This window comes from Ciona robusta, chromosome 3 (genome assembly GCF_009617815.1).
Source record: "Ciona robusta chromosome 3, ASM961781v2".
NCBI lineage: Eukaryota > Metazoa > Chordata > Ascidiacea > Phlebobranchia > Cionidae > Ciona > Ciona robusta.
In genome coordinates this window covers 8,083,024-8,094,577 of record NC_143237.1, presented here as the reverse complement: position 1 = coordinate 8,094,577, position 11,554 = coordinate 8,083,024, and the positions used below count along the sequence as shown (strand labels likewise).

Genomic DNA, 11,554 nt, shown 5'->3' with positions numbered 1-11,554 from the left:
GCACCAGGTCAAAACGTATTCCGTTTTACTTTGCTCTTCTTAATGTTCTAAATTTAGATACTAACAATTTTAACCCGCCGGCAGAACGCAGACATACGGAGGCGTCACCGCATTAACAGAAGAACGAAAGCAAAATTCACCAAGTGTGAATAATGAAGTGGACCATAAATTCTGACTTTAAGATTTTAGTTTACAGTACACTCGGAATCTACGTATTCCATTTATTCGTTCACGTTACGTTGATAACGTTATTATTTGTCGTAAAATATATTTTATGCCAAGCATGCGTTATATCAAACAGAATACCAACAAACAAATAGTGCTATGGATTAGCTCGTTTAAATAATTGGCTAAAAATTTGTAGTTGTAACATTTTAACTAGTACGTTAAAGTTAATCAGAAAGACTTTAAAGGGGAGTTGTCTAAATATTTACTTAATCAAACTGTTTTGTTTCTAACAGCAAATTGTGAAAGTTTTGCAATGTTTTTTTAATATACCCTTTTTTGAAAGTAAATAACGCTATTTTATTGTTACAATCGAAATCATATAAAATTTATTTTGACCGAAATATGGGGACTTGGGATGAATGAATGTTGAAATGTTTGCATTCAGTTTATAAGTTCGAAAGATACGCAGGGAAACAGAGAAGTAACGTAATACACCTTATCCTGGTAACAGTGTTTATTTTACAAATAGATTACAGCCTGGTGTTGTCTGTACACAAAGTTTTGCATAAATTAATAAAACTTGCCCCACTGTTGAAAATCAAAGTAAAGCAAATCAGCGGTTATGAAAAGATTTCGTAATTTATCAGTAAACAAAAGAAAAAAACACTTAGACACTGCAGTTCCAGAAATTGACAACGTGGAACCCCAGAGGTTGGTTATAAATGTCGTAATGTACTTGAGTTGAGTCTAGTTTTAAAGCTACTATTATTCCTATTGCATATTTTTTAAGTATTACTGGTGACTGGTTTCTTTCCTATTACCTTAAGTTATTAACACCATTCATTGCAACCAACAGTAAAGACGACAATGTCCCAATCAATCAAAAAGCAAAGTTCAAATTTAAATTTGGAAAAACACTTTTTCGGACAAAGAGTGCAAAAAAGTAAGTATAATAAATATGCCCACTGAAATATCCTTTGTGCATGAGTTTTAACACTAATGTATTAAACATAAATTAAATCTGCTTCTAACAAACAGGTCATCTTCCTCAAATGAATCTGAAAGAAACACCAAGGTGATCCTAGAATACAGATATTTTAGCGGCCATTTTTGATACCTTCTACTGGTGCCACCAACCTAAAATTTGGACACTGTACTAACTAGCCCCCAGCGGTACCGAATCTAAAATAAAAAATAAAAATTTCGAAAAAATATTAATTATGAATATTAATATTCGTCATAAAAACATATTTATAGAATTTTCTCCCGTTCCAGCTTCGAATATGTTATAGCGCTACGTAATAGCTACAAAATGAAACATTATTTTCTTTAAAAAAGTGCGGGGATAGATGTTAAATATAAAAAAGTATGATCATAACTCGAATCATATAAATATTATATTTTCGATTTTTTTTGCGAAAATATAACTCACGCATACATCTATGTAGGTCATTAGCATGTTATCCCCATCGAAAAAAAAATTAATTTCAATTTTTTTTTATAACTGAATATTAATATTCGTCATAAAAACATATTTATAGAATTTTCTCCCGATCCAGCTTCGAATATGTTATAGCGCTACGTAATACCTAAAAAATGAAACATCATTTTCTTCAAAAAAGTGCGGCGAAGGGTTCAGAATACAAACAAGTATGAGGGTCATAACCCGAATCATACAAGTATTAAATTTTAAAATATTTCGGCGAAAATATAACTTACGCATACATCCATGTAGGTCACTCACATGTTATCCCCATCAAAAAAAAAATTAATTTCAACTTTTTTTTATAACTGAATATTAATATTTGTCATAAAAACATATTTATAGAATTTTCTCCCGATCCAGCTTCGAATATGTTATAGCGCTACGTAATACCTAAAAAATGAAACATCATTTTTTTCAAAAAAGTGCGGGGAAGGGTTCAGAATACAAACAAGTATGGTCATAACTTGAATCATATAAATATTAAATTTTCGATTTTTTTCGCGAAAATATAACTTACGCATACATCTATGTAGGTCACTAGCATGTTATCCCCATCGAAAAAATAATTAATTTAATTTTTTTTTTAAATTTGAATATTAATATTCGTCATAAAAATATATTTATGAAATTTTCTCCCGATCCAGCTTCGAATATGTTATAGCGCTACGCAATACCTAAAAAATGAAACATAATTTTCTTCAAAAAAGTGCGGGGATGGATGTTAAATATTGCGGAGAGTATTAATTACTCGTATTTTGGGTTATTTACGGTTATCCTGTCCGTACTTACGTACCTGGAAATATACCAAGAATGTTAATTTATTTGTTTCAATTAATACAAAGGATTGTTTGTTCTTGAAGCCTCTAAGATTAGCGCCTTTTATTGATAGGCTCGATCGAATTATCGCAGACAATAATGAATGTCTAAAGGAAAGGAAGATAAACCTGTTTGTTTTAGAAACGCCTGAAGTAGAGGTGCAAGGTCGCTTTCGCCCATATTATGATAATCTTTGCACCTCCGTTATTTAAATTGGCGAATGTGTTCATCTTTGGCATTTAAAGAGTTTTAACGCTGTTGGTAAGGTCCACCAAGAGAGGAGTTTTGTGCAGTTGTAATCCAAACACTTTACTCTAATTTTGTTATAAAAACATTTATGTGGATTAATATGTACTATTTTTGCGTTCGTGCAAAAAAAATATATAAACACGAAATTCGAGTAATTAATACTCTCCGCAATATTTAACATCCATCCCCGCACTTTTTTGAAGAAAATTATGTTTCATTTTTTAGGTATTACGTAGCGCTATAACATATTCAAAGCTGGATCGGGAGAAAATTTCATAAATATATTTTTATGACGAATATTAATATTCAAATTAAAAAAAAAAATTAATTATTTTTTCGACGGGGATAACATGCTAGTGACCTACATAGATGTATGCGTAAGTTATATTTTCGCGAAAAAAATCGAAAATTTAATATTTATATGATTCAAGTTATGACCATACTTGTTTGTATTCTGAACCCTTCCCCGCACTTTTTTGAAAAAAATGATGTTTCATTTTTTAGGTATTACGTAGCGCTATAACATATTCGAAGCTGGATCGGGAGAAAATTCTATAAATATGTTTTTATGACGAATATTAATATTCAGTTATAAAAAAAAAATTGAAATTAATTTTTTTTTGATGGGGATAACATGTGAGTGACCTACATGGATGCATGCGTAAGTTATATTTTCGCCGAAATATTTTAAAATTTAATACTTGTATGATTCGGGTTATGACCCTCATACTTGTTTGTATTCTGAACCCTTCCCCGCACTTTTTTGAAAAAAATGATGTTTCATTTTTTAGGTATTACGTAGCGCTATAACATATTCGAAGCTGGATCGGGAGAAAATTCTATAAATATGTTTTTATGACGAATATTAATATTCAGTTATAAAAAAAAATTGAATTTAATTTTTTTTTTGATGGGGATAACATGCTAGTGACCTACATAGATGTATGCGTGAGTTATATTTTCGCAAAAAAAATCGAAAATATAATATTTATATGATTCGAGTTATGATCATACTTTTTTATATTTAACATCTATCCCCGCACCTTTTTAAAGAAATTAATGTTTCATTTTGTAGCTAATACGTAGCGCTATAACATATTCGAAGCTGGAACGGGAGAAAATTCTATAAATATGTTTTTATGACGAATATTAATATTCATAATTAATATTTTTTCGAAATTTTTATTATTTATTTTAGATTCGGTACCGCTGGGGTCTAGTTAGTACAGTGTCCAAATTTTAGGTTGGTGGCACCAGTAGAAGGTATCGAAAATGGCCGCTAAAATATCTGTATTCTAGGATCACCTTGGTGAAAGAAACAGTACCATTGCTGAAAACAAAAATGGACCAAGTTCTTCTTTAACTGGTATGTTGATATAGCCTATGTAGTGTCGAAAATTTATATAAGAACCAAACGATTCATAGGCTTCTAAGGGTTAATATGCCAATATTGGTTTGCTTTCCATGTCCTATAGCATGACTTGCAATAGGGATTTGCCCTTACCAATGTAGAAAATAGTAGAAACTGTAAGTTTGATTTAATTTACAATTGATTTCAGATGTTCAATCTAATCAAGATAGCCCAATACAAGTAAACAATTCTAACTTTTTGAATGATTCAACTCAAGAAAGAAGTTGTCAAACTGATGAACTAAGCAATGGTCAGGCTGGAAATGTTCAAAACATAACTCCGAAGCAGCACATAAATGGCCATGCAGGGGGTGATCAATTACATTCTTCAAATTACACATGCAACAATTTTACAAGCCAAGGGACCTCAGAAAATTCTCTAAACGAAAACCTGTATCAATTACCCTCAAATGACACTCACACCAATCATAGTGGGAAACCATCCCAATTACAAGAAGAAGACACTGTTGTACCGGATTCCACTGATGTTTATCAAACTCCAGAGAGCTTAGACCATGGTATAATGGGTGCTACAGCTGCTCCGGTATCTCCAGATGTTAACCACACCTTTCATACCCTTACAAGTCTCCATGTTCCACCTACCATGAGGAAAAACACGCTCACCAACGAGTTCAAGAAACTTGCCCAGTTAGTTGATAGTTTCTTTTATCTTTCTAATTGCTTGAAACTGGAATTTCCAAAGCATAACATCATTTTTAACGTAACAATATTTTTTTATTTAATTTGTTCAAATACGATAGCAAAGATCTTGTTGTTGGAACAACGAAGAAAAAAGAACTAACAACAAAATGACAGATAGAAAGGGAAAGAGCATCAGTTAAAAAGCGTGACTGTGGAACCCAAAAATCATGAGGATTTTTCCATATAGGGCATAACAGCATAAGCCATAAGCATTATTGTTTGAATGTTTGGATTGCCAATGTACTTATATTTATGAGAAATGAAGCAAAATGTGGACTAAATGAAGTAAAGTAGTAAGTTAGGGTTAAATTAGTATTTTAAATGTAGTGTAAAGTAAAAATATTTAGAATAAAGCGCAACAAAGAACTAGCTGTGTGTCGTAGTGTGTTATGGTAAGTACAAATCAATGTTTGTATTAGAACTAATCGCTGTCAAACCTCATAAACTTTATTGATATTACACTTTACATTAAACGTACCATCACATAACAGACAGGGTTGGTACTGGGGGCCGCTGACAAGGTCAGAAGCTGAAGATAAACTGAATGAAACTCCAAATGGATCTTTCCTTGTCAGGTATGCTGAATAATCTAATGCAATACAATGAGTCAATGACATTTCAACATACTGTATATATACAGTATATAACTAACTGGAGTGGCGGAAAATTTCATGCACCACATTTATCAGTAAACCTGGAACCAAATTTGTTTTATAACATTTCACATCTAATGATCCTACTAACCCTACCTAAAAAAGATACTTTTTTGTATCATGCATTTATGCTATATCTTTCACATTGTAATGCTACACAGGGATAGTTCTGATGAAAGATATTTGCTATCACTGAGTTTTCGTTCTTTTGGAAGAACTCTTCACACTAGAATTGAACATTCTTCTGGTAATTTCAGCTTCTATGAAAACAACAGAATGCAGGTAACTAACCAATATAAACATTGCATTGGGAAAATTTTATGCATTGCAGCAACCCTTATTATTTAAAAACGTAGGCGCCAAACCTTAGGAAATTTTCCACACAAATTTCCACATACCATAATTTTATATGTTTATAGAAATACTGAAGCTTTTTTTTCTGCAACTGGTTCATGTACATTTTATTCCACAGTCTTATGACTCGGTAGTAGATTTGATCATGGATTCTGTGAGAGATTCCCAGGAGGCCGGAATATTCTGTTATTCAAGAACTAGGGACCCTCTTGCTACAACTTATCCTGTTCGATTAATTCACCCTGTGTCACGCCTCTCACAGGTCAGTGAAACCATACGTTATGGTTACTGTTGTACTTTGTACGTGTAATTTTAGTGGTTTGAAACTTATAATTGTAAGTAAATATCTGCTTTTATATATTCATGTTTACAAATAACCAATTTTGTTAAATAGTGACAGTTTATCAAATATTGCTAGAAAAATGTATTGTTCCTCAATGTTTATATTTAAAAGCTTTGAATTTCTTTTAGGGCTGGTTAGAAATAAACTTTGTGTCCTATAAATTTTAAAAACGCTCGTTTTTTCCTTATAAATAATTCCTTTTAATGATTGTTATATCTTTGGTCTGTTTATATTTCGTTTTGTGTTAACATAATAGTTGTCCCTTCACAACTTTGAATAGGTGTTTTCATTTTTACATTTCCAGGTGCGCACTCTGCAATACTTGTGTCGGTTCGTCATACGTCAGTACACACGTATTGACCATATTGAAAGCTTGCCGTTGCCAAACCCCGTCAAGGGTTATCTCAACGAATCTTACTTTTAAATGTTCCTATTGGCCTTCGTTACGACCCTTCGTAACTCGTTTAATCATATAGTTTATATTTTAGCCGTATCTATTTAACGAGGTGCTGTAAACAACACCATTATTTGCGCGAAAACTTTACGTGTCGCACTGTTATAACCGTGTATTTTTTACAGAAGTCTTTTTTTCATATATCGGTCAATTTCAGCTCTGTACATTGAACGTCGCTTTGTAAATCCGCGTGCTACTTTTATGCATTCCGTTTTTAATTCTACTGTAGCTAATTCAACCGTGTAACAGCCCAGAGGCACTTAGCAAGCACGAGTGGCCCTGGTTCTAGAGAGCAGCTTTGGTTGTGCTATAGACACTCCACCCGAAGCGAGTATTACCTTACTTATTGTTTATCTGTACGAGGGACGAAGGGCTCTTCACTCTGTCGCGCGACCTAATTTTTGTCGGATTACTCATCGCGTCCGTGTACGATTACAGCATTAGGTTGTCCCATAAAGGCCCGATTTCAAGCGAATCTATCGTATCACTGTGATAAGGATGCACGCCACCGAACTGAACGATCTGCCATTAAAACTAATCGTCTCTAATCTTTTTAACCCGTCGTTACGTTATGTGTGTTCCAGTAAATAATTGTCCATACGGTTCATTCTTTCTTCCAATAAACAAGCCTGTCAATTGAACAACAAATTTTCCTATTTCGCCAAGTATGCTGTTGTGTAAATGTTAAAGATAACAGATATTTCACAATGAATTACCGCTCGGAAAACTTAATATGTATAGTATACAGTGGAGTAAGGTGGATACAGTTAGCATATAACGTGCCACAAGTGTTTTACAGTCAACAACACTTTTTGAATCGTGAGGATACGGTTACATAGCTTTTCTTTATATCCTACCAAAAGGGACTTAGGAGAATGAAAACATGGACCATCTTACCCCAGCCTATACTATAGGCTACGCCCAAAACCAAATAAAAAAAACTTTTACAGAAACATTAAAATACATTTTGTAGAATAGTGTCAGTAAACAAAATCGAGAAAGAATTCACAAGTATTTCCGATGCACAACAGAAGGACCATATTTTTCAAAGTCTTGACGTGTCGTCCATCTCGATTTGGTCGAATTCAGAGACGCCATCTGAGCAGCGCCTCTCCACACAGCATACTGGCGTCGCTGTGGAGCTTGAACAGTTATTTCGTTCTCACTTAACCAAGGTAATAGATGGACTAGCTCGCTCTAAAACATAAAAACCCAGAATTAATATTAAGGACTGATCAGCATATTAGTGCTGTGGACAAGTTGGATACCGTTAGCATGTATTATCCCGTATTTTCTAATCGTGATTTAACAATTAACAATACTCTTTCGAAGTCGCAGGAATCCGATTATATAATTGTGAATATATTCTTTGTTTCCTACTAACTGGGCCCATAAACGTAAATGAAATCATGGACCACCTACCAGCTATACTGCTACACAACAGAAGTGGATATAACTTTACCTTCAATCTTTCAGGTATGCCAGGTAGCAAGGAAGTCCCTCCGACTAACACTACGTTCTGACATAAACTCTTCGCTTCTTCTTCGCCTTTGTTAGTTCGCAAGGCTTCAATGCTTTCACAGCAAATTTCATGCAACCCTTTAGCATTGCTAGTATCTGTATATTGGCGATTATACATAAGAATTATCAAATTAGTTAAAAAAATGAAAAATATGCTTTAATTAGTAATTACAAAGAGGGTATTCTCAAATGTCAAGTTAACCACTTATGACGTATAACTCAGGACACACCATTTTGCTATAATGACTATTTATTTCTATATATAAGTGTAACATCAACCATGGCGTACTAAAGATATCTTTGGAATAGGCCATACATCAACATACACGCGATGTAAACTATTTCAAAACATATGATAAACCTTTGATGGACTGTTTAACTTGTTTTGACAGCCGCATAATGCATTTTTTCGTTTTCAATGAAAAGCGCGTTTAGGCGTTCACCGCAAACAAGAGTGGACATTGGTTATAAAGCGTGTGGCAAACAATCTAATGTCATCTCCCTAAAGTACGATGACCGACGACGTTATGAACTATTATCACAAACGGACGCTGTGTTGACTTTGATATTTTCTCTCGATTTGCAACGGCCAAACAAAACGTGCCCGAATTGGCTATAAGCTTCAAAGGGCGGGTATATTCACAGGATAATTTATGGACCGCAGCCGACAAATTGTCATGGTGTAGCTTGATATATCACTTACTGAGTAAGCATAGTGCGTTTGCTGATTGTAAAGATAAAAAAATAAAGAATCCTATGTTTCTGTTATAAAATTTAATAATCTCTCCACAGTAAAAAAGTTTTAAACTGCTTACCTCCAAAAAGTCCCGGCTTAAATAAAATTTCTGGAGCTAAAAATCGTTCTCTTCCCAGATTAACTGTACCACCAGTTGGTAGGGAATAAGTTCGGGGTCTTGGACTTGTACGGGAATCACGGTTTTCGTTGACCATGACGTAACATAGACGTTCCATCATTGCTTTTGTTATGTCATCTGTATTATGAATAAATGACTTGGTATTTTTTAAGTAAATGTACACATTCTTTTCATTGTTTTGTATAAATTAGGCCATATCACATTTAACCAAGCTTGGGTTCTGAAGCAAGTAAAAGCAGCTGAACTGCTCTTGTAAAACGTACAATACCCTTATAGTGATATTTATATTTACCATGGAAAAAGTTTCGAAATGAGGAAAGAGTTGGTTTTTGTTCTTTCATCAACATTTTCAAGGTTTGCGTTATATCTGACCCACCTATGTTTAATTCACGTATTCCTTCTTCCAGTACGTTTCCTGCAGGTATAAATACTTTATATAGGGGTAAGTTGGTCAATGTTTTCGTTTCCAAACAAGCGGTATTAATTGTTAAAGCACGATTAGGCAAAATGGGATACTATTTATGTAATAGTTATACACATCTTACCCCGCACAGTACTATGAATGAATCATCTTATTTACCGACACTTGCATATACAATGCTTCAAACGACATTATAATACCTTGCAATACGGGGACGCAGCTCGAAACATCGTGACCAATGCTAACTAATAATCCTGATGTCATACCAAACGCATGCAGTGCCATGGGTGCGCTTCGTGCGAGGAAAATTCGGTTTACTTTCGGTATTTCAAAGATCATCTATTAAATTAAATTTGAAAGTTAGTAATTGTAAAATTAGGCTTAGGATTATATAGAATATACTTCGGCAATTTTTTCCAAGCTTTCACGGTTAGTAGTGGTGGGTTGAGGCAGCACAATTCCGAAATCGTCTCTTTCTATTTTCATTTCCATATTTAGTACGTGGTCTACAACGCCCATCCATTCGTCCCAGTTCTGAACAATACCTCGACGAACTGGTGCCTGGTTTTAAATTACAGCAATAATCAAAGTTAACTTGTGCAGTGCGTGTATTCTGTGTATAGAATAATGTACAAAAAGCACTATATGTTTAAAGATTATAGTAGGGTGCTGAGGATAGATAGCACATCTTTCCAATCTGTTTTCTCGTCCCGTTTTGTAGTATACAAAGAACATTCAAAGAAGCATAAATCTGTATCCTCGCGACTACCATGGGCCGCTGTAAATTGTTTAAAACACAACCCCCACCTTACTATTTAAACATAATTTCCCATGGCGTACCAGTTTTAAAAGCATTAACGTAAATATGTAATGTTTATTTCACACATAATTCACAAACCGAAAACGTGAGAGCATCTTTTCTTAACTTTGCTTCGTTTCCAATATACTTTTCATCTAACGCTACTCCTGGAAGAACATCTTCCGAGATCGGTCTTCCTACGATGGTAGGGAATACAACAGACGGTACATCTTCATGACTGAAACCTGCTTTGCAGTAGCCACTCCCAACATCCAAGATAATTTCAGAGTCAGCTTCGTTCAGCAACGACTGTGTGCTCACCCGACTTGTTGCTGGTGAAACTGACGCCCTGGAACCTATCAGAAACATTGGGTAAAGCCAACATGGAATAATTTTTAAAAACTGTGCAATATACTTGGAAAGGCAGCGTCTTCGTCTCGACCAAGACTGAAAATGTTTCCATGGCTTTCCGAAAGGCTTTCGCTCAATTCTCTTAACGCTTTATTAAGCAACCGCTGCGAGTCGTTTAAACTGTATGCAATGGTTAAACGTCTTCATAACAAACACGCGTGATACGAACTGCCTTGAACTACTTATTACATGAGAAAAGGTTTACCTGTTACGCAGCTCCAATGTAGAGGATCTTCCACCGTTTTGTGAAGCTCGTCTTTTCCCTTTTGTCATGTAAGGGGACGTGGGAGTTGACCTCGTGATATAATGGTGGTTTGGATTTGGTGGTGCAAGCGAAGACTGTTTCATTGGCCGTATTTTAACAGCTTTTACAGGACTCTTTTTCTGCGTTTGTTGCCTTGGGCGACGAGTCTTAGCCGTCGGTGTACTTTGCGTGCTGTCATGACTGCTGAGAGAAAGATGCGGTGTGTGAACCGGAAGACCAGTATCCACGTCTCTCAATACAGTTTGTGGCGTTCCGGTCTTTGTAACAGCACGGCAGCTGATGTTACCGTTCCTCACAGTGAGCACACTTAGCCGTCTGAAGTCTTCGTTTGATAAAGTATTTCCCAAAACTCCGATACTCGAATAATCCGAGGTGGTATCTTCATCTTTGCTAATGGTCGGTATTTGAAAGTTGTTTTTACTCGTCTCCTGCTCTTCTACTTTTGCAGTCACACTCGACGTACAACCCATTGCGTATCACCTTAATTGCAGCCCAGCAGTTCAGTTCTATTTTTAAAAAATACGCACAACTTTTCTCTAACAACAGCCTAAAGTGAGAAGCCGCAGAATTTGCTCAAATGATGCTGCATACTTTATACAATGTCTATATTTAGTTTTCCCCTATAAA

General features: G+C 34.9%; 2 protein-coding genes and 1 long non-coding RNA gene across 5 annotated transcripts; 2 read left to right on the top strand and 1 right to left on the bottom strand.

Annotated features, from left to right (window-relative positions):
• Positions 1-598: 598 nt before the first annotated feature.
• LOC149738843 (uncharacterized) lies at positions 599-7,283 on the top strand. Of its 2 annotated transcripts, none has more exons than XM_089875483.1 (9): positions 599-879; positions 1,025-1,111; positions 1,207-1,243; positions 4,019-4,085; positions 4,279-4,777; positions 5,323-5,406; positions 5,646-5,766; positions 5,957-6,100; positions 6,486-7,283. In XM_089875483.1, exons 1-9 carry the CDS (start codon positions 791-793, stop codon positions 6,603-6,605), a joined length of 1,248 nt encoding a protein of 415 aa, XP_089731609.1. In that variant the 5' UTR covers positions 599-790; the 3' UTR covers positions 6,606-7,283. The 2 variants fall into 2 exon arrangements, with proteins under 2 accessions (XP_089731609.1, XP_089731610.1); XM_089875484.1 differs by having other exon boundaries at positions 601-879; positions 1,207-1,238; positions 4,041-4,085.
• LOC149738844 (uncharacterized) lies at positions 1,253-3,868 on the top strand. Its single transcript, XR_016384700.1, has 2 exons — positions 1,253-3,380; positions 3,511-3,868. It is a non-coding gene; the product is annotated as an uncharacterized LOC149738844 (long non-coding RNA).
• Positions 7,272-11,540, bottom strand: LOC149738842 (uncharacterized). Of its 2 annotated transcripts, none has more exons than XM_089875476.1 (9): positions 10,868-11,530; positions 10,667-10,782; positions 10,351-10,607; positions 9,855-10,013; positions 9,653-9,791; positions 9,324-9,446; positions 8,972-9,148; positions 8,098-8,252; positions 7,272-7,832 (listed from the first exon to the last, which is right to left on the bottom strand). In XM_089875476.1, exons 1-9 carry the CDS (start codon positions 11,395-11,397, stop codon positions 7,641-7,643), a joined length of 1,848 nt encoding a protein of 615 aa, XP_089731602.1. In that variant the 5' UTR covers positions 11,398-11,530; the 3' UTR covers positions 7,272-7,640. The 2 variants fall into 2 exon arrangements, with proteins under 2 accessions (XP_089731602.1, XP_089731603.1); XM_089875477.1 differs by having other exon boundaries at positions 7,650-7,832; positions 8,058-8,252; positions 10,868-11,540.
• Positions 11,541-11,554: the final 14 nt, after the last annotated feature.